General features: G+C 43.7%; 1 protein-coding gene across 5 annotated transcripts in view; it reads left to right on the top strand.

The window, feature by feature from the left end:
• The window catches only part of gab1 (GRB2-associated binding protein 1), a 41,409-nt gene extending 29,012 nt beyond the window's left edge, over window positions 1–12,397 (top strand). Inside the window, exons 5-15 of one of the 5 annotated variants that reach the window (XM_084466219.1) lie at window positions 1,181–1,397; window positions 1,816–1,911; window positions 2,755–3,512; window positions 4,568–4,662; window positions 4,902–5,205; window positions 6,613–6,705; window positions 7,804–7,897; window positions 8,194–8,247; window positions 8,391–8,514; window positions 10,051–10,179; window positions 10,610–12,397. In XM_084466219.1, the coding sequence (XP_084322345.1) occupies window positions 1,181–1,397; window positions 1,816–1,911; window positions 2,755–3,512; window positions 4,568–4,662; window positions 4,902–5,205; window positions 6,613–6,705; window positions 7,804–7,897; window positions 8,194–8,247; window positions 8,391–8,514; window positions 10,051–10,179; window positions 10,610–10,768 (2,123 nt within the window). In that variant the 3' untranslated portion in view covers window positions 10,769–12,397. The remainder of the gene's footprint in view (window positions 1–1,180; window positions 1,398–1,815; window positions 1,912–2,754; window positions 3,513–4,567; window positions 4,663–4,901; window positions 5,206–6,612; window positions 6,706–7,803; window positions 7,898–8,193; window positions 8,248–8,390; window positions 8,515–10,050; window positions 10,180–10,609) is intronic. The other 4 variants (XM_084466215.1, XM_084466216.1, XM_084466217.1 and 1 more) reach the window with 4 other exon arrangements.
• The last annotated feature ends 11,158 nt before the right edge of the window (window positions 12,398–23,555 follow it).

Below are 23,555 nucleotides of genomic sequence, written 5' to 3'. Positions count from 1 at the left end.
TTTTCTTCTGTTGTAACTTGGCCACAGATGCAGCGCTTATCTAACTCCAAGGCCAGCGCACTCCCAGCACTGTTGTGGCTGAGCCTCCAACGCTGTTGCTGCTTGGCTAATGCTAATGCTAAAGCTAATGCTAAAGCACACACACACACACACACACACACACACACACACACACACACACACACACACACACACATTATGCACTCAGACTGTCAAGGTAGGGATTCATTTGCAAAGAAAAAAAAAAGACAGGAGCCGCATTTAGTCTGACTGTTCAGTGACTGAGGGCTGTGTGTGTGTGTGTGTGTGTGTGTGTGTTGCTCCGCTGCTATTGACTGAGCGGGTGAGAAAACGAAGGAGTTCAGAGAGAGGGAGAGAAAGGTGTTTTCTCTTCTACTCATCCCTCCTCCTCACACTCCCTGCTCCTAGTCATCTGCAGACGGCTTATCAGGCGGCCGCGCTGACAAGAAAAGAATAGCAGACTCACGTGGAGGCGGTGAAACCTTGATGAGATTCTGTGAGAGAGGAGTGTGTGTTTGTGTTTGTGTGTCAACGAGAGAAGGCACATTGAGGTGTCCTTGCCGCATGGTGACACATCAGACATTTTTAAAACGACGCACTCTCTCTTACTCACATGTGTACTGCTGTATACTGTGTGTGTGTGTGTGCATATGTATCTATATTTATTTATTTCTCGGTATCTGTGTAAACTACAGTCTACATACATCATCGTGTACTAGAGTCTATATGTGTATTCATGGCTCTGTAGCTATGTACTATAACAGTTTCAATCTGTGTATTAATAGTGAGCAGATAAACATAAATATTCAGCCTTTAGCCTTCTGTGGCAGAATTGGGAGGTGATGGTTGTATTTTAAAGATGAATAGTTTGTAAATGAATGTGTTTACAAAATGCTGTCCCGGGGAATTCTCAGAGGCAGAGCTATGCATATTTATGTGCACAGTGCACAAAAAAAGAAACAAAAATGTAAAAAAAATATTTTTTTTTATTTGCAAACCTAGTACTAATAATAACATGGGTAATGATACAACCGGAGAACCCAAAATAAAATGTGTTTAAAATGCATCCAGATAACTATCCGGACCTTGTGGATAGTAACATAGTAATGTAATATTTACAACATGGTATTGATGAATCCGTCCTGATTTGTCCCAACAGAGGCAGCCAAGGCAGCCCACCAGTCAGCTATGGGGGGCGGCAGTGTGGTGGACGCACCCCCTCATCCTCTGCTGGGGGGTCCCGCCATGCTGACCAACGTGCCCCCGCCCTACCAGCCTGTCAGCGTGCGCCACCTGGACTCCCAGTCCAGCCTGGATGAGCCCCAGGACTACCTGTGGCTGGTCAACTGTGAGAGCAAGAAGCCAGACGCTAACAGGTGAGCCTGAGGGTGGGTCAGTGTTTGTGTGTGTGTGTGTGTGTGTGTGTGTGTGTGTGTGTGTGTGTGTGTGTGTGTGTGTGTGTGTGTGTGTGTGTGTGTGTGTGTGTGTGTGTGTGTGTGTGTGTGTGTGAGAGAGAGAGAGAGAGAGAGAGAGGGTGTGCATCTTAGGGAGTAAACTGTGTGTGTGTGTGTAGGGAGCTGATTTTGTCTGCAATCACCTCTCACCACCCTGTGCTGATGGTTTTCACCAGACAACCACCTCCTCTACCTTCCTCTCTTGATATCCCTGGCCACTGTTCATCCAATCCAATCACTATTCTCTTCTCTCCTACTTATATAATTTCTGCCTCTTTCCTCCTCCTCTCCCCTTTCCCCCCCCCCCCCCGGGTGGTCACACTGCGGTGGGGGAGAGCAGTAGCTCGGTCGGGCCTCCCCCTTCCCCCGGGGTGCCGCCGGAGCAGGAGTACCTCCTCCTGGAGGAGTGTGAGAGCCACAGTCCCCAGGCTTGTCCGTGAGTGGCCGGACAGAAGGGCCTACCGTGTGCGGCTGTGTGTGGAGACACCACTCAAACTAATGCATCATAATATACGATCCGTCGTTTCTACGCTCACACGCTACACGAGCATGTACCTACGGACTCTGTTGACTTGTGGACCGCAGCCCATGCCGGGGAGCATGTGCTTCAGCGACGCCGTACTGTGGATGTAAACATGACATTACATCCCTTTATGGTCTTCTGAGCTGCACACATCAGGCCCGATGTGTTGTGCGTGAATCGTGTTCCACCTGGGACTCAACCCGCAACCCTAGATTAACGTTTGGTGTCTTTTGTATTTCTGTTCGTAACCTCTCTCGTAGCGAACGGTTGTCTCTAGGAGCACAGCATCTTCAAATGTAAACGCTCAGAGACAGTTAAAGGTGACATGTTATATCACAGGGTGTGAGCCGTTACAAGCCGTTTTGAAAATCGTCCTCTTCTGACAGTGGGTGTGTCCACCTAGATGTGCGACGGATAGGTTGACGGCTGGTAGACCGATCTATCCAGCACACATCTAGGTGGACACGCCCACTTGTGATGTCAGAAGAGGCAGACTTTCAAAACGGCTTGTAACGGCTAATCACACTTGGTGGCATAATATGTCACCTTTAAGCTCCCGTCTCACTTCTAACACGGCTTGCAAAACCAGGGGGCTGAATCTCTCTAGTGCATTCCAGTGTTTGTGTTGAAACCCATGTGTGTGTGTGTGTGTGTGTGTGTGTTGGGAATAACATCCAATAGTGACCCCCCCGCTCCCAGGAGCGACCGACTGACCCTCCCTCCGTTGTCCTCTTGTGCCCCCCCCCCGCCTGACAGGAGCCACACGGAGTGCTCCAAGTCCACGTCGTCGGAGACGGACCTCAACGACAACCTGCCGTCCCACCGCACGCCCAACTCGTCCGCCTCGTCGTCGGCCAAGCACAACGCCGCGCACAACGGCTTCTTCCCCCAGCACGGCGGGCCCGCCTCGGCGTCCTCCTCCATCTACGACTCGCCGCCGTCGCGCGGCGCCTCGCTCTCCCACGACAGCGGCGCCGCCGGCCTCTACCTGCTGCCGCGCAGCTACTCCCAGGACACGGTGCTGCAGCCCAAGGGGGCCTCGTCCCCCGTGGCCCACCCGGACGCCGCCAGCAGCGACGCCGACCTCTACGTGTTCAACACGCCGGCGCGCAAGGCCTCGTCGGGCATGGAGACGCAGCTGCGCAACATGTCCATCAGCTACGACATCCCCTCCACGCCCGGCGCCAACTGCACCTACCAGGTGCCCCGCACGTTGACCCCGTCCTCGGCGGGGAGCGGCGGGGACGTCGTTGGCAGCGTTGGCGGCGGCGGCGGCGGCGGGGTCGGCGGCAGCGACGCGGTGCCCCCGCCCAGACCGCCCAAGCCCTCGCTGAGCTCCGGGTCCGGGCTGCTGCCGCCGCCGCCGCCGGCCGAGCGGTCGCCCACGGATACGTACTGCGTGCCGCGGTCTGCGTCAGAGGCGGACGGGAACTACTGCGTCCCCACCAGCGCCGGGGTCAAGGCGCTGCGCAGCAACACCATCGGCCCCATGGACTCCTCACGCCTCCGCAAAGGTGAGTGTCTGAAAGAGGTGGACGGGGGATGAGGCCGATGGTGAGCGCTCACTTATTCAGGTTGGGGTCAGGTTGGGGACCTGACAGGTTGGGGTCAGGGTGGGGTCGTGAGTTAGAGGCCTATGGCCTCTAACTCACGACGCCTTGCGCATTTGCACACTTACTTACTCGCCTACACACACACCCTCACCTCCCACTCTTGTGAAGAGACCTTGAGTATCCTGAAAGGCGCTATATAAAATCAATTTATTATTATTATTAAAATCAATTTATTATTATTAAGATGAAAGTTGTCTTTTTTGGTTGATGATCATGTTATTTGCATTCTGGATAATGTATTTGATAGTATGTTAGATATTATGTTGGAGCACAGTGAGTCTATTGTGCCATTCATTATATTTTTTTCCTTATAATATATTCACATTGGACTTTTGAAGGTTACACCTCTGAAAGATAAATAAACATGACTTTCTTCCATCACTGCCCACTTGTGTTAATAGTTGGAATTACAACAGCAGAGGAACATTATTGTTGGAAGCCATACATCATTACCCAACATTACCCAAGCTTATACCTGGGTGCCATTTAGTAAAACTGACTACTAGTCACATTGGAGAACAATATGGACATATGTCCAGCTTTAAACAAAACTTCAACTCTTTTATATTTTGGATACACTTTCTACGTCATTATAAAATAGTAACTCAACAGTTAAGTATAAGTTCCCTGCTGTGTCCTTTTCGCTGTTGCCCATGAGAAAAACATGCTGAGTGAAGCTGTGGAGTCATTTCTCAGATTTTTGTGGTTTTCAAAGTGGATTAGCATCAATACTCTAGCAGATGGAGAGGAGAACAGCAGAGAGCCACTAATGACACACACTGGTCCTGGTGCTAGAATCAACTGTGTGGAATGTACATTAAGGATGATCCATACTGCTCGCTACCAAAAATAGCTACGGTACATGGGCTGTATTGTCTGTAAAATCACTGACTTTTTATTGTTTTTTACTGGTGAATATGCTTGGCTCAGCAAATCTGTTGATCGTATGCTTGCAGATTTCGGATCCCAAGACTGCTACGACATCCCCAGGACGTTTCCGTCAGACAAGACTTGCTCTTTTGACTTCAACGAAAGTTTCAACAGCTACTTTGTAAGTGTGGTTGATATTTTTGTGTGGTTCCCTGGAAACACAACCTCAAAATTTCAACCTCGAGTTTCTTAGTAAGATTCTTGAAAGATTTGTGCTGCAGGCTTGTTAAGTGTGTGTGTGTGTGTGTGTGTGTGTGTGTGTGTGTGTGTGTGTGTGTGTGTGTGTGTGTGTGTGTGTGTGTGTGTGTGTGTGTGTGTGTGTGTGTGTGGCACATGTCTGGTTGTGTGCACGCGGTATAGAAAAACAAAGGCATGATGCCGGTGGGCAGCCAGTCTATGGAGGAAGTGGACCAGAACTATGTTCCCATGAGCGCCAACTCTCCGTCGCACCACCACTCCGGCAGCCTGCCCGAGCCCATCCATGAGACCAACTACGTGCCCATGACCCCCGGCACCGTGGAGTTCTCCTCCCTGGGCAAGCAAGTGCCCCCGCCCGCACACATGGGCTTCCGCTCGAGCCCTAAGACCCCCCCGCGCCGGCCCATCCTCATCAGCGACTGCCAGCCCCCTCCTGTCGACCGCAACCTCAAACCCGACCGCAAAGGTATGGTTGCGTTTGTCGTTTTTAGTTTTGCCGCTTGCTGTAGGTTGTTGGTCTGCGATTCTAGTTTTTGCGCTTTCTCATCACGTAGACTTTAACATGACCAAGCCTTTCTTTTCTTGAAACATTTTAACGCTTCAAGTAATCTCTCCCATGAGCGTCATGGCTTTAGTTTGTAGAAATCTTGGACAAAAGCCATCTTTCACCACCAGTATAAGTTCCTTGCACATGTTCACACGTTCAAACATCTCCATGCCTCCATTAGATGCTTTAGTTTTTCGCCTGACACTTCCTGTCTGATTCTTCCCAGTAATCTTCCTATCAAACTTAGCTTGGTCCAAGGAGCCTGAGCAGGAGTCATCTAGTAGGGGGGAGTGGTGATAGGTTTGGGGGTGGGGTCTAGTGTAGTTGGGATGGGGGGGTGGGGGGGGCAGGGTATGTATCCCTTGATGCATCTGTCCCCATTGTCTCTTCTTTTGTGAATGGAGTTCTTTCATTGGAGACCTAATTGCATAGAGAGAGTGAATGGTAGTGCCAGGAACACAGCGACATGCATCCAATAATTTAAATCGACAATAAATCTAGAGGTTAAGTTAGACCTGTTACTCTCATATGCTTAGTTTGTATAATTGTTAACTTGAGTACAGCCACAGATTAGACACACTTTTCTCTTCCATTGATATCCTGTTATGATATTGATTTTGCGTTGTGTAGTATCACCTCATACATAACAAAGTCTTTAACAGAATTTCCCACTGGAATGGGTTCGCTTAATTTTGGATTTGGACTTGAACCATGACACACATGTTAACCTTTCAAAACCAGTTTTACTGAACAGCTGCTATTGAACTCTTGTCTTTTGTGTACTGCTGCACTTGTCTGAATTGGGGCTTCTGTATTGTGTATATGATTGTTTTCTTTGGCATGGTTTTGCTTTGACCTTCTCACTTGATGTCTGTTCTTGTCTCTGTTGTATTCTGATAAGGACTGAAAGGGCTTTGAGGGTGATACTTTAACCTCAGAGTGTACGTGTGTAGGGAATAATCAGACCTGATGCAAACTTTTAAACAGAATGGGAAGAATACAATAATAATACTCATATAATAATAATGAAAACAATAAAATCAGCTTTCTCTGTGTTCTTGACGTTCCAACGCGGCTTTTGATGCATGTGCAGCTGTGAGGGCCATGGAGCATGGAGTGATGTGCATGTTGCAGTATTTTGGGAAAGTTGCAGCTGCGACAGTGTATTTGAAATGCAATTTTTAGTTGGCTCGGTGTAAAGGCAACAGACTTTGTCTTTGCATGGCATGATACGGGGTATTTGGGATAGGGATATATTTAGCAAATTTTTGTGATCCGTGATCGTCCAAAATGTTATAATGAGTCAAGTCTTCTTCCACCAATCAGGTCAAAGTCCTAAAAATATAAGAGCAAAGGTTGTCGTATTAGAACGAACCGACTCCCAAACCGTAGGGGAATTTCCGAGGCGACGACGTAAGGGTATGTACATCGACGATTAAGGGACACTGATTTTCTCAGCACAATCTCTCTCTCTCCCTCATACACACTCTTCCAATGGGGACATTGTTGTCTTTTCCACCTTTTCAACACTTGACATACATGGGGCACTTAGGAGAAGCTTATCTCTGTTGGCTCACGTTGCATCCAGGACAATAAAAATCAATTAGATACAATAGGGCCAGGAGGATAGAGAAGGGATTGGGCTGCTCCAATCTCTACCCAAAGGTTTTGTGTTTGATACCCAGTGCCTGCAGGTAGAGTGTCCTTGAGCAGGATTGCCCTAACCCCCTACCTGACATCGCTTTGGATCTGAAGTCTCTTTTGATTAACTTAATAGTGCTATTTAATTTTAATTAATAAATTTACTATTTAATGAGTTGGTTTTTCTTACTTTATACTCTGTTAAGGTGCAAATCCCTCCACCACTGTGTTCAGTGGGGATTAGAAAGTGACAGAAGCTCTTACCAACAAGCAGTAATGGCACTTTCTTTTTAATGAGCTCATAGTTCAGAGTCAGACAAAACTGAATATTCAGTTTGGAGATTCATGAGCCAACAAAACAGGCCTATACTCACTGGGAATTCATCTTCAAATCTTTTAAAATAACCAATCATACTTGCATTGCTATTAAACTAATTGTTTGGCGATGAACTTGTAATTTGTAACTTGTAAATTTTCTTATACAGTCAAGAACATATGGCTGATCAGATGTTTATGGATAATATTGTACAACCACATTATCAAATATATCATTTATTATAGCAGATTCATCTCAAACCAAACTAGCCACAAAACAATTATGACTTTTCTCCCTTTTACACTCATTAATGGGATGGAATATCAGTTTTATATAATTGTTACTGACATTCTGGCCAATTATTTAAAATATGTTTAATATTCACCCATTTGATAGAAGTGAACGCAAACTCTTAGCTACACATACTGCATTACATTCGAGTCACATTGGTATGCATATTTTATGCATGAAAAAATATCACATTTTCATGGTCTTCTGGCATGTCTTTCCTCAAACCCAACATCCTTGCCGTGATTGACAGATGTTTTTTATTCCCACAGCAAAGCCCGCCCCCTTGGAGATCAAACCGCTTCCAGAGTGGGAGGAGCCGTGTGCTCCTGTGCGCTCCCCTGACACGCGAACATTCGCTAGAGAGTAAGTCTCTAAAATATTGCCTATCGTATCGCCTTTCACCCTTTTTAGTATTGTAACTAAGCAAAGTAGCCAACACTAGCTGAATCCCCACCCGTCCATACATTACCATAGCAACTTCATGTTGTCTGTCCAAGTATTAACGTAGACATAGAAATTACAGACATAGAAAAAGCTTTGGGAACTTATTGGGGGAAAGCTACGGCACTACACAAAAAAATACCTCACACAAATAGCATTTCTGTTGGCCTGTTAAATGAAGATGGTTCACGGCTTGTTTTTCTTTCACTCATTCAAAGTCGAAGGGATTCATCTGGCTGCAACGGTGGGTTACATAGCAGTGGCAGCTATGGGTACGTCTACACAGCAGTAGAATCCATCTTTTGTTTGGTTCCGTTTGTGAGCCTGTTGTTGTTGTTGTTTTGACTTGTGTGTGCAAGAAATGCTGGAAGTGGTCCAGTTGTGTTTTGTAAAGGTTCTGGTCGTTCCTCCCCAGTCCCTCCAGGTTCCCCATGCCCCCGCGGCCCACATCCATCCACAGCATGGCCTCCAGCACCGACTCGGATGACTGTGACGAAAACTATGTAGCCATGCTCTCTAACATGTCCGCAGACGAACTAGTATGTAACACCAGACCTCCGCACCCACCACGTCTACATATTGTCAGGCTGCTGCATGGATTCCTTACTATCACCGTTTTATTTCCCCCTTCCCACATCATTTGTTTCAGATTTGTCGGGTAATTTTAAATGAATCAATGTTACGTGGCTACACACTTTTTGTTTGTCTATATAATTTATGTTGACGAAGGTTATTCTTTTGTATGTATTCCATATGGGAGGAGACTTGACAGAAAGAAAAAGACAGTCTAGCTTAGTTGAAAGGAGAACATGGTTGACAGGGTTTAACGGTTTTACAGGTTTAACTGTGAAGGGTCCCAAAGACCTTTCAGGATATTAGTTTTGGTCCTCAGCATCTGCCATCATAGACAGGCTCCTACTCACTTCATCTCTTGCTCTTCCTCTCCACAGTCATGTTTAAATTGTTCCTTCTTAATTTGTTTGGGTTTTCTGTTACTGCTTCTCCTCAGGTCTGCTTTCTTCACAAATGTTTTTCTCCTCATGCTTCATTAAGTACCTTTACTGTAATTGCAAAGACCCCCACCCCATTTTAAGAACAGTAAATGCTTTTGGTTAATATTATTTGGGCTGTACTTTTTGGTTCTGAAATGTTAGATTTTAAGCAGTCCCGGGTTGACCTATCTACAATCAATCCTCCATATCGTGGGGCTTTCTTTTACAGTGTGGATGCTTACTGTAATAATTTCCTTTTTATTTAGCTTGTTTGTTTTTGTCATTGTCTGGTGACAATCCTCCTGTCTATTACCCACGTGCTTACTTTACCTATTGTTTTCCCTCCAATTGTACCTTGCCCTTTTCGTTTTCTTCCGTGAAAGCTCTGCTCCTTTTCCTTTTCCTCTGCGCTTCCGGATGGCTCCCTGACCATTTCAAACCCCCTTGTTTTCCTCCTCCTCCTCCTCCTCCTCCTCCTTCTCCTCCTCGTCCTCATTGGGTTCCTTCTTTTGCTTGATGCTTTTGTTTTGTGTTTCCTCCTTCCCCCTCTTTGACCTCCTCTCACTTCGCCCGGTGCAGAGAGGAGTCCTTCTACTGCACTGTCCCTATCACCCCTGTAAAGAGGGAGGTGGAGGAGCTTGACTCCCTGGAGGAGGTGAGCAGGGCATGCCGGGCTAGCTTAGCCGTGCATGTTGCTGCATCCCCCCCCACCCCCCCACCCCTCCTTCCAGCCACCCAGTGCCAGCCCCAGCGTGTGACGCAGATACTTAAGTCAAGGCAGTAGAATGCAACCCTCAGGGCTCAGGAAGCAAGGACCAGCATATGAAGAGGGGGGGGGGAAACATAGGAAAACGCAGACTGTTGATTTGACCGTACATAAGATGGTTTTGGATGTAGAGTAGGATACTTGTCCATTTTGTGTTTTGTCATCATCCTAGTTCTAACCTCCGTACTCACTCAAATTCCCACTTCAGAACTAACAGCACTCACTGTGTTTTCAATCTTGGTGTTGCTGTGACTCGACTTCCTCTACATCACCATGGCTACCTACTAAAAAGGCTTGTGGGTGAACTCTTCTCCTAGAACATGAAGCTAAGTGCCCCTAAGACGTCGGACGGAGGGAGCAGCCCCGTGGTAAAGCCCAAGGAGGAGAAGCAGGTGGAGTACCTGGACCTGGACCTGGACCCAGGGAAGTCTACCCCACCCAGGAAGGTAGGCATTGCTCTCCACTCCCTCACACAGAGACATGCTAGGGCAGAGCAATGTGTTGACATAGTGAAGTCTATATATCGTTTATATGTTAACTGTGTGTGCGTGTGCGTGCGCGTGCGTGTGTGTGTTTTGTTGGGTCTGAGAGTCTGCATTACACTCAAAACGATCCTCAAGACATTTTTTAGGCCAATGCTGCTAACCTGCTCCGGCATTATCTGCACATAAAAATGTATCCCTCTATGCTCTCCCAACGTAATGCTAACTGAAATGTAAACTTTATCATTCAAATCAATGAATGAATACATAGATGCACTTCAACCTATTTCACCTCTTCACTCAAGAAAGCCTGTGAAAGATATTCCTATTACATGTACCACCTAATGGATAAACATCATTCAACACTGGTCATGTGTTCATGTCACTTCTGCAGAAGAAGAGCAATGGGACGGGCATGGCGGCGTCGGACGAGCGCGTGGACTACGTGGTCGTCGACCAGCAGCGGACGCAGGCGCTCAAGAGCACGCGGGAGGCGTGGAACGACGGGCGCCAGTCCACTGAGACTGACGCTCCCGTCAAGGGACCCAAGTGATCCCCCACTCCCCGTCACCACCTAGCCGCCCACCCTTTGCTTCACGTTTGGCCGGGGATCTACTCTGGCGCCTGCAGTCTACCACATCACTGAGATTCTTTGGTCGGTTGGAACCAGGGCGGAGCTCCCGCAGCCAACTGAACTGGCTTTAGTTTACACTGCTCTTTGGGGGAGGGGATGGCCGGTGAGGGGAGGCTGGGACAGGCACTCAGCCCCCCCGTGGTGGATGGTTTCGGGGAAGGGGACGGAGGCGGTGGTTGGAGCCAGGAATAAGCTGTGTTGTGTGCAGTCTGGAAGCAGGTAGACCCGGAAGAGGAAAGGAATTATGGAGATAGCTTAAGGAGCTGGGAGTTGAACAAAAAACGGATGAATCATATCTGGACATTCACTTCCCCACCTCTTGCTTTTTCAACATGGAAGGGGCTTTTTTTTTTTTAATTCTGGTCAACTACTGGAGGAAAGAAGGACTGACATTTCCGTTAAATTATGATGCTGATGGATTCTGTGTTGAGGGAGAGTAAAGGTGAAATGATATCCCCCCTCTGTCCCGAACGTCGATGTCACTTCATTTCTCCCACCCTCAAGGGTATGAGATTAAAAAAAAGACTAATATGCTTTGTACGGACCCAGATCAGAGGTCAGTTTCTGCAGCTCATTTATGAAACGGAGGATTTTCCAAGACACTGTTGTGTAGGAAAATACTGGTAAGAAAAAGGGCAGAGTAGCGCACCGTATCTCCCTAACAACATGTTGTTAATGACAACAAAAAAATTGCAACAGCCAATTTTGTGTACAAAAGTGTTATGTATATAAACAACAAAAAAGTGCCCTTTATTTGTAATACGGAATATCCAGAGTGTTTTGCTCCTAGGTATGTGGATTCTGCAGGGTAGAATCCTGTGCCTGGCTCAATGGTATCAGAAGGTGTGAGAAGGGATTAAATTACTGTGAGTTTTCAAAAGAAAGTGACTGGCTTTCTATAAGTTATGCACAGGTATCAAACTTGGGTGAAAGATAGGATATCAGGTACTTTCATGTTGGGAAAAACTAACCGCTATTTGTTTATTTATTTTATTTGTTTATTTTTTTTTTTCCAGCTGGATGTCACATTTACAAATAGCTCCTTGTTCTCATGCCATGCAGACAAATGTGTTTTAGTAATCACAACAAAGCGCTAACTTGGATTACCACCAGTCAGTCAGTTAGTTTCAGTCATTTTTGTTTTGTTCAGTTTTTCACTTCCTTTTTCCTCTTGGTTTTTAATTTATTTCAATCTGATCATTATACACTCTTGGCTAATCATCAGACTGCCTTAACAAGTGCAAACAAACAAATAATTTTTAAATACCGTGTTTATTATGTTTTTAGCCTTAGTCTTACTAACCCTATCAACTCTTGAGTCCAAAGTCCCAAGCATGTATAAGCACCGGAGATCAACATTTTTTGCTGTATATATTATGCCATAAGCTATTTAAGCATGTAGTACTTATACTGAAAACTGTGCCTATGATGTCAATTTCATACTAGTTTTTTTCTTTCTTGCAGTTTAGATGTGATGTGGACTGCAAATCTGATTATGTTCTTTTTTTAATGAATCTAGAGAAATTGTAAATTTTAAAGTGGACTAAATAAAATCACAACATTTTATGCATTTGTCCCCTGTGGTTGTTTACACATTGGGGTCGTAAACTAGTTTTAACATCCCCAGGAAGGTCCTTGAATAGTTATGGAGCGGTTACTGGGTGAAGAATGATATTCATATTCATTTTATTAAAAACTTCCAGACTTCTTCTCTAGAATCTCTAGAATAGTATGACAATGACATTGACAAGGAAAGTCTAGATTAAGTCGAGTTTAGCAAGGCTATATCTTGTAATGTATGCTTTTGTTAGCATCAATTCCTAAATTGAACACCAGGTGGCGGCGTTGCTTGGGAAACAGCTTCTTCTTTTTCCGCCCCAAGAAGCTAGGTTAGAAAACAAACTTTACTAACACTGCTCTTAGTTTTAGAAGTTCTCATGTTATCCGAGGTCATGATACCAAAACGGAAAAAATGTAAGTAGCTGAGAATTAATATAAAAGTCTCATATATTGGGAAAATGTATGTTACCTTGTAACTTGTTTAGGGTCGATTCCAGAAGTGCAAATATGGCCTCTAGTGTTATACTGTCTATGGTCTCGCCCGACCCACTAAGTAGGCTTGGTTATCATCCTTTAAACCACAACCTTGGTTGTAGGAACGACAGCTGGCGTCAAAAGACCATAGGTATGCCATTTGGTAAAATTGTACAGTTGAACAACATTTGTAGCATCTTCCGCGTTGCTGATAAAGTAAACAGCACCTCCTACACGACGTCCTCCGGGAATTACCTTCCCAGATTGATGCCTTGAATTGAGGTCTCCATTTTCTATCGAGTACGCACACACGGTTTGACTCAGATGTCTGGCTTTACTTCCATATCCAATATCATAAATCTTTACTACTCCTTGCATCGCAAGGGTTTGTCTTCTCACATGTCTGATCCTTTGCACTGGCATCACATCTCATTTAGCACAAATTAGCCGTTTTACGACAATGTTACCTAGAGAACTATCTTCATTACTTCGCTTTTATAAAACGTGTTTTCTGGTCTGGTGAGTAACAAACATAATACATTTCGAATTATTTTTTGTTATGACATTTTGCACTAGAATATTAGAGGAAAGTGTATTACTAGCAATTTCATCATCTATGACCGTGCCAGAGGTCGTAAAAAAAATCGTTAGCGCCAAAATATATATAGAGAAACGTGTCCTCGCTAGGATTTATAACATTCATTAAGCTAACATGATTTACTGTATTTATGTTGTCTCCACATCTCCATCTGAGGCACCATCCCAATCCGGGCAGAAATCTCGGAGTTGTAAAAGTAAGGGTAAGCCTACATGTAATAAATGCTATATGCTTAACCAAAAAACCATAACACATCCATATTTATTGTGTAAGTAATGGAGAAGAGTGAGAGAGAGAGAGAGAGAGAGTCCCTTGCTTCCAATTGGGTAGGGGGCCAACTGAATAGTTATGAGCTGGGCTGAGGGTCATCTCAGGAAGCAGGGAGAAAGCCTCAGCAGACCTAGGCCTATCATGCCGCATATCCGCCAGTCTGGTGGGGCCAGTGAGTAGTACGCAGGCCTGGGGAGCCAGGGACTCTCCTAGATCCTCGAACCTCTCCGCCTGCCTCCCCCTGTCTCCCTGACAGCCTTCCAGGTCATATCCCTGTATGATTATGTGTTATTGCTTTGGCGCTGTTGGAAACATTCCACTAGATAGGGCAGGCGTTGGGGGGGTTGCCCATCTCCATCAGTCAGCTGCTACTTCTGTGTAGCCTTCTGTGTTTCTCTTAACCCAACCCAGCTATAATGCTGTTATGTTTGTTTTTTTCACATGTGAACTCTTTCTTTGTTAAGCCTGATAGAGAAACGGATAGTCTACATAAGGTTTATGCCATAAAGGAAGTAGCATTTATTTAGATTTGGATGTCAATTAAAAAAATGGATGCATACTACTGTGTAAATGTACAAACTAATTACTTAACTTCTTTCCCAATATATATGCATCTCAATTAATGTAAAGTAGCAACAGTTATGATAATACCTAGTCGATTTCCTGATCAGAACCAGTCCTACTCTATTTCAATCCCTATCAACCCCATGATCCCACTTCTCTGCAAGGTCATGGGTATAAAATTATTAATTCCACCACCTGACACGGGTCATATGGGATTGTAAAACTCTCACCAAGGCAGCTTCTAATCAGACCCATTAAAACCCTTGCTTAAATGTCCAGTGAGTAGAATTGAGTGGCAACTAGTGGAACAGACTTGGCAGAAATGGAAAAATTCATTAGTATGTTTTTAATTTGTATAATCCAATGAAAACAAGAATATTTTTTCTTTGTCTTAGAATGAGCCCTTTATATATACTATGTTGAATACCCATGTGATTGTTGTTGTTGGTTGCAATCTGCAACACCACTGCTAGTGTTGTGGATAAAACCGACATAATAATACTCAAAATAACAAACGTACAACCTCTCGTACAACAAAATACGAGAGGTCGAGAAGGACTAGGGTTGAATGATCAAGGCTTTATTGTCACTACGCACTACGCGGCAAAACCTGAGTCATTTGTCAAAGAACTCGCAAACTCTCCCAAACTTCACATTATATTTACCCATTGTCTGACCAGCCCTAACATGCCCTTGGCCAATCACAATGCTCTAAACTACAGGCCTTAGTCCCGTTCCCCATTAGCATCTATCTTCCCGCCCCCGCTGTCCACAATACATTCAGTAATACAGTAATACAGTAATTTAGCAAGAAATACATAAAAACAGAGTTACATATTAAACATTGTAGTTACATGAAGTATATAGATTACACATGAATTATATGAAGTGAGATGTTTGATTTAAGTCCATTCATCGCCTTGTTTATAACCTGATCTTAAATCACCATGACTTACCACATGTGTTTAAGTGATGAGCCCTGTAAAACCAATATTCATTTAAACAGTAAAGCATGCATTGTAATAGTTAATAATGCCACTTTATTCATCTGTGGCATATACAGTCATAATCATAAAACTGGTACTGTCTGACTTTAGTAAAAGTATGGATTAATAGAGTGAAGTCAACCAGTTCACTCTGTCAGAATACACATCACAAGAACATATGGAGGAGGAACCGCAGGAGGGCGTCTCTTCTCACTCGGACGTGAGTCTCTTTCAGGGGCCACTAAAACATAAATGAGGTGGGGCTTCCTTATTTTGTTAGCACGTGAGTGAGAGACATTTGTTGACCAATGAAAGCCAGGTAATATCAAGTGTTTAACATTTGGCTTCACTGTAACAATACTTATCTTATATTATTGTATGTTTTATACTTAAAGTTAATCTTACTTATACTTATATTCTAGTGACCTGAGAAATAGGCTGATATCATTGACTAGAGGAATGCCTGTCTGGTGGTCTCCGGTCAGCCCAGGACCCTCTGAGGTGTTATGAATGACAAAGAGACAGGGCCCTCCCCAATCTGTTGACCCGTTTATTTTCCACCATTATTCCAAACATATGGCAAAGATATCCTTTTAAACCTTCATTATTTTCTACCATACTAGATGCCACTTAATTGTAAATATTGCACCTTTAAATGTTAAAGTTATTTTTAAAATGATATGTTTAATATAGCATGTTGTATTTAATCTTTTTGGGTAACCAGATCTTTAGAAACACAGGCATCAGATTCTATCCATATTTTATCCCAAAAATATTATTTCTGTTTTGGCATAAGCTCTATTCCCATCCTCATCAGATCACCAATGTCTTGTCAATGGCATAGGGCAGTGTGGATTTTGATTATAAACAAATCAATCTTTGGATGCTTTGCCACATTTTAATGATTCATCCTGCATTACCACACTGTTTTTTGTTTGTATATTGTGGCTGTGGAGCAAGTCTAAATTCAAGAAAACTGCTCCTAGAGCAGTACTTGCTTAATGGAGATCTGTCACACAAGCAGCAGTCAGGATCTAAGTTTGGAAGAGGTCAGTAAAGTTCCCATTAATGTATTAGACTGTGGCGACCCGCAACAGTCTAATTTCTCCCGCCACCGTCTCCCCGGTTGCAATAACCCAAAAAATGCCTGAAACACACAGCGCTGCTATTATTATGTTATGTAAAGTAAAAGTTATGTTATATGTGAGATTAAAAGATACAGTTAAAATGCAACTATACAAACATCCAATTTGTTATTAGGCTTATGGCTTAATGTCTGTTTACTTGGTAAATATCCATCATGTACATTCTCTGTTGCACACGGCAGGCCAAGCGGTGCAATGGTATCATCCTAAGAAACTACATGAAATGGCAACTTTTGCTAAATGCAACCTAAAAAAATTGGAAGGCTTCAGCATTTCCTAATTATTTATTTAAACGCAGCAATCTTATTATGAAAACTCGAGTGCAGTTATATAATTATGAAAAAACACTTTGGAAAAACGCCTCCATGGTGGCTTTGGATGCTATACCTTGTGATCCCAAACAGTGAACAATCTTTAAAGGGATATTTCACCCATTTGCATTAAGCTTTGTATCGTTGGTCCTGCATCATTCCCTCATTTTCCCCTGAGCTGGGAGAGCTCCGTATCTACCTATAACGCTTCCTGCTTTAAATGACGCAAAATGACGATTTTTGCGTAATTTAAAGCAGGAAGTGTAAGGGTGTGGGGGGGGGGCTCTAAAAATCTACAAGCACTAGTTCCAGTGGGTGGGACTTGCGGTACTTGGTATAAGCAGTATAGAGAGTACACCGGTGTGAATTTGCACTACGGTATGGATTTTGACGTTACCGTGTGACTGGTGTGACCGGTAGATCACACGAGCGCTAAAGAAGCAATGATGTAGTACCAGAGAAGCAGTCGTTTATTCATAATATCATCCGGAGGCGCACACAGCTTTTGGCCGTGTTCTATAAGATATTCTAGAACACTCCAGGAGCTCCGGCGGGAGACCTGGAGCTCTATATCTAAATAATATAATATATAGACATCAATAATATAATATATAATATCACGGCCAAAAGCTGTGTGTGCCTGGATAATATTATGAATAAACTACTGCGTCAGGTCCTCCGACGTCTCTGGACCTTCTACATCAATCTGAAGTCGTGGTTCAATCTGGACTTAGAGAGTCAAAACCAAAGTTGCTTTCCCCAATTCCTTCTCCACCATGGCCGAGAATCAATACACGGGTCTTATTTTGCAAACCCGCACCCGGCCATACCCACGAATTACATTCCGCACCCGACCAGACCCGCTATAAATTTATATAGACTCCCGACCTGCAACCAAAGGAAAATTAGACACATTAGATGGAATGTCAGGGAATTACTCACCTGGGGCCTCATTCATAAAACTCTGCGTAAAACCCTTCCTAAAACATTGCGTACGCCCAAACCTCAGAATGTGCGTGCGCACAAAAATATTCAGATTTATAAAACCGTGTGGCGCACACCTGTACGCACTCTTCTCGTTATAAATACCAACTTGCGTTGAATTTGGTGTGCGTGCACGAGCGCCATGCTCCTCCCAAGTTCGTCCCATAATAGTCCTTATAAGGTCAATGCTAATTAATCAATGAATATTCCTAATATATAAGGAGCCTTTGCTGACCTATCATTACACGGGAACATATGCATGCATTACACGCACTCGTGTCTCATACCCCCTCGCTAAATTCTCGAGCAATTCCAAAGCTGCCATATTTTAGCCCGTTAGAATACAGAGGCCAACAGGAGCATTATTTATTGGCCTTGTGCCAATATGATAATTAATTACTATGTCATATTGGCTAATTTAATGAAGGCCTACATATATATGTATCAGGAAAATGAAAACAACTTAAATGATAAAGTTGGTCTGGCCGAGGATTGTGATTTGAATGGGTTGTAGTGTGTTGAACATAATATTGCCTTAATTCATATTTCATAATGGGTGCTTTTTATAAAATTGATAAATAAATCTGAAGTCATAGTATGTGGTGCGCAATGTGCGTTGGGTATCGGAAGGCATAGACATCTTATATCAGATGTCTATGTCGGGAGGTAGAGTGTTCTTCTTTTGGCGTTATTGGCAGATTGCAAACCGATATGGTGCATTACCGCCACCAACTTTCTGTTGTCGTCTCCGGAGATCACTGTTTGAAAAACTTTGCGGGACCTTTACTCCAGGGTGAAAGGATGCGTAGAACTGCGCACTCTTTTCCGCAAGGAATTTTTCTATAAATCACGACGTTGGCGGTGAAAGATGCGTACGCACATTTCATCCCTGTTTCCGCAACATTTTCGTGCGCAGAGACCTTTATAAATGAGGCCCCTGGTGTTGGTGTGGTGCTTTAGATTGCCGTGCAAAAAAAGTACATCATCCACTGTGGATGGTTTTAGTTGACTCCTCTGCTCCTGAATAACATCCAGCACCGGAGAAGTCTCGCTCACCATCACAAAACCCGCGACCGAACCACGCTGTTCAGGTGTCCGACCTGACCTGCACCCGTGTCCGACACAGTACTTTATTTTTCACCCGTTTCATCCCAATTGTGCGGGTCAGGCAGGACTCTGGCCGAAATAACCCCCACTACGAGTCTTTACTTGTTGTGGAAGTACCAGAGACGTCCGAGAACCCGACTCAGTCTTTAATTCATAATATCATCGGAAGGCGCACACAGCTTTTGGCTGTGAATGCTGATTGGCATTGTGGAAGTTGTCGTCTTCAATAAGACACTGTCTGCCTTTTCTAGGTCAAGAAGGCATCAAATTAGAAATTTATCTTACTATTCGACTAAATATATGCCCCACTTTCAATACAGATTCATGTCTCCAACGGTGAAATTCTCCTTTAATTGAGATCGCAAAAGCAGTAATCGATATTCACATAACCAAGCTTGTATATGGCAACCCTTCTTATTAATAATCCTCATGCATGGCAAAACAGATGGGGTATTTCAGGACGGAACATTTACATTTCAGCCTTGGATAGACATCCACTCTTCCTAGGACTTGCACTTACTGACTAGAGCTACAAAGGGACCGTTGGCAAGTGCTCTCTACACTGAAGTATGTAGGGACTGTCGGCAAGTGCAAGCAGCAGAATTTCAAACTTCAATTACTCTCTCTCATACTCTCTTATTTTAGAAAATAGCAAGCATGACATTCCCCTATAAGCACCCCTTGCCTCACTGTTATTGAAGTTGTGAGCTATATGTGCAGCTGTTTTTTCACCACCAGGCTGCTAGTTTTTCAGAATGTCAGCCAGGATGGGTCTCCATTAGTGTTGCAAGGCAATATGTCAGTGGTGGATATTCTCTATAATAAGCCGTGTAAGGGACATGTCTTTAAGGCTTAATGTCAGGCACTTCGTCTTAGTAGATCTCCCCTTAAAATGTCTCCAGTAGTCGGTTGAATCCTCCAAAAAAAAAGGAGGCATTGGGAACTAATGATGCTCTGCCTCCCTGTTAGTTAACATGTATTCTAGGATACAATAGTGTTACTGGTGTTTCACGTTACTCACAATGATGGATTCCACTGAGTGATGCGTTTGAGGTGCTGTATGGCTTTTAGCTGTCCACTGTTAATTTCACATGCGTATCATTATTTTGACGATTAAAACTAAACAATTATTCATGTCGTCTGTGTACCTTTTAGACCTATTTGTTTATCATTGAACCTAATTATATGCTATTATACCCTCAATCTTCGTTTAGGCCTAATAATTGAAACGCCCTATTTAAGTGCTCATAAATAAACAGTGATGCCCCAACCCCTCCTCCCCTCCCCTCATTGGTGATGTAGTTTATTAAGTGTTGGCAGCCATATTGGACTGCAACATCCCACCAATGTAGTGGTGCATTATTGATCACCAAGCAGCCCTCTGCGGCACAGTGAGTCTCCCAAAAGGATGGATAAAAACACAAGAAGCTTTAAGAGTTGACTGGAGTGCTTTTTAACATGTCTTTGCTTTTCTGGAAAAGGGAGAGCGACAGACAGAAAGAAAGACACACACACACACACACACACACACACACACACAGAGCATGAATGCAACGTGGGATTGGACTGGTCGGCGATTTAACTAGTATGAAACCAAAAAAACAACAGCCATCCATCTGTGTAATAGACCCTGTCAAAAGTTTCGAGTGATTCAGCACTTCCCTTTTAAGCAAGGCCACGGTGGCCGTCAAGAGAGAGCGCTGATAAGCTGTTAAGCCCATTGAGGCTGCAAGTGGGCCCTCCTGATGCATAGCAATTTCCCCACACCATCCCCAAATTCATTCTGTCATATCTGTCAGCCGAACACTTTTCTGTTAAATGATCTCCAAGCACCTTTTTTTCAACTTCACCAGTATTTATTATTTATAAGAGGAGATCATTAATGAAGCAATGTATGTGTTTTCCCTCTTCCCTCTCCCGGCCTTTTGGTGGATTGTGCTCTGTAAACTTTGTCAATGATGTACAAGAAACAAAGTTTGGGATGTGATTAAACAATGCAGGATAGATTCTCTCACATTTGCCATTGGGAAATAGCTGTTAATGTAGGTCATATTGTTATATACTCAAAATATGGTGCTTTTAATATAGTTGGTAAATTAACATAATTGATTGTCTACTGCATAACTTCAATACTAATTAAGGATGATTCTAATCAGATAAATATGAAATGTGTTTTGTCTCCCAGCTTTAAAGATCATCACCCAACTCAAAAATAAGTTACATCTCACTGAGGGAAACAGAAGCTGTTCATGTCAAATCTTATGTTTGAATCCCTAAACATCCTAAACCCGATCTCTGTAAAGCCTTGTTCATTTCAATCAACTTCATACTCTTTCTTTTGCTAATTTGTTCATTCTTTCTTTTTTTTTCTTTGAAGGCCACTGTCAACTGTCCAATGTTTCTCTCTCTCTCTCTCTCTCTCTCTCTCTCTCTCTCTCTCTCTCTCTCTCTCTCTCTCTCTCTCTCTCTCTCTCTCTCTCTCTCTCTCTCTCTCTCTCTCTCTCTCATGGTCTTCCATCACACACCTTTCTGCTGCAGACGCGGGGGGGCTGTCTGAGTGAGCACACGTTCTGCTCCAGGGGGCTTCCAGCCAGGCCTGCTGACGTTGGCCAATCAACACTGTTGTTTCCCATTTTGCTGCAGCACTATTTGCCTTTTTCATTTTTTGCGACACAGCAGCAGAACTCAATGTGCTACCCCTATACCCCCCCCCCCCCGGGAAACTCATTGGCATTTTCCAGCCTGCTGGACCCCACCGCTGTCCCTGGGGCACAGATAACTCTAAACACAACACCCGCCGCCACCGTCGCCTTAAATTGTCGTTCCCTGTTTCCTCTACGCTGCCCTGGCTGCTCTGACCTTTCCCACAGCGCCTATTCTTATTCCAGGCGTCAAGCTGGAAGCGTGGTTAGCCTGGCTAACGCCGTTCCTTGGGAATCTTCTCTTAGTGGCGTGGGGAACGTTAGCAGACAAGGCGCTACACAGGCGCCGCCAGCACCGTTGGCCCCACCGTTGGCCCCACCGTTGCTCTGCTGTCACATCATGTGTGTGTTGTTTAATCTTTCTTTATGCGCTGTGATGAGGGCAGTGAGTCAGGCTCTATCTTTTTTTCTCCCCCATGAAAAAAAACCTTTTGTTACTTTTCTAATGTGGTAAGAAAATGCCTTAATTCCTTAATTCCTGGTGACTATCTCTGCTGTTGCTCTTCTTTGAGTTATTCTGGGTTTACTGCCAAGTACAAATACAGATGCACAAAGTGTGACATCTGTAGCACATTTTTCACTTGAAGATTAAAAAAAACCCACCATATCATATATTTCTTACATAATTTGTGTGAACCTGTAATGTATAAATCCTAGTTTTTAGAGTTTTGTTTTTTAGAAATATTTATATTTTTAGTAAAAAATAGTTATAGGGGCGAACAAATAATGACGAGCAGGCTTCCGGTTTGGGACAAGACTTGCGATCGAGAGTCTCATGAGAATTTGACCATAACTACCTTAAAACTCCTATATACACGAACTTGTGTCAAAGAAATAGTTTGATAAGTTTATTTTTTTCATTTGCTACATTTTTTTTTGGTTGCTGGAACATGCCAAAGAAAGAATCTGAGACGAAGAAGCTCAGCCTTCTTCCGAGTCCAAGTTAAATAGCCAGGTAGAGGTGGGCGTGTTCTGTGGCTTTAAAAGCCCGCCCCCTTTCATCTATGTATGATCAGCTTGTTATGTTTACTCAGTATTGTGGCTATGGGAGAATATTATGGCTGAAATATGTTACACTATCGGAAGAGAATTCAGTTCAGGCTACTCTACCCTGCACGTTTACGCGTGACCTATGGAGGGGAAACATTGATGTTTGAGACACCAGCGGATGCTGAGACCTTCTACTCCCAAAAAGTTGAGAGAAACTCCAACATTCCGGCTTCTTCCGAACAGGAGAATTTATGCAACATCCATTCATCAACAATGGGTAAAGTAGTAAGCTATAGTGGCTACATTTGAAATGAACTAGCATACAGACTGCAGAGCTATAGGCTCCACTTTAGGGTATGTCATGGACTGTTAAGGCATGTTTCAGTGGACCTTTGTTTTTGGTTTGTTTTTGGCTCTCTAGAGAGCAAGGTTGTTGAAAACGAAAGTGAGTTTTTGGAAGTGCTTAGAGTTAGGAGTGAGCCTGAAGTCTGTTCTTGTTCTAGAGCCACATATGAGGGTGGGGAGGGGACCGATTTCTAAGACAACTGATTGTTTAATTTGTACTGAATGGGGATTGTATACTGCTAAATGGGATTGTTTTGTATGATACTTATGTTTCTGGAGGTTATTGACAAATTATGAGGCACACTTTCTTATTTTCTTTTTCTTTTTAACAGAATATGTCTTATGATACAAATAATTTCAGGGTTGAAGTAGGTGCAACACCAACTCGTTTTATTACTTGGAATGTAAAAGGAATGAATGGGCCAAATAAGAGAACAAAGATATTTTCCTACTTAAAGAAATTAAATGCAGAAATAATATTTTTGCAAGAAACACATTTGAAAATAGCAGACCAAGTAAGGCTTAGGAAGAACTGGGTTGGACAGAGTTTCCATTCTAAATTCAGCACTAAAGCACGGGGGGTAGCAAACTTAATTCATAAAAAAGTATTGTTTACGCCATCCCGAACAATCTCAGACCCCCAAGGACGATTTGTAATAGTATCAGGGTC

The sequence above is a fragment of the Micromesistius poutassou genome (genome assembly GCF_964030765.1).
Source record: "Micromesistius poutassou genome assembly, chromosome: 3".
Taxonomy (NCBI): domain Eukaryota; kingdom Metazoa; phylum Chordata; class Actinopteri; order Gadiformes; family Gadidae; genus Micromesistius; species Micromesistius poutassou.
This window is presented reverse-complemented; position numbering and strand designations above follow the sequence as displayed.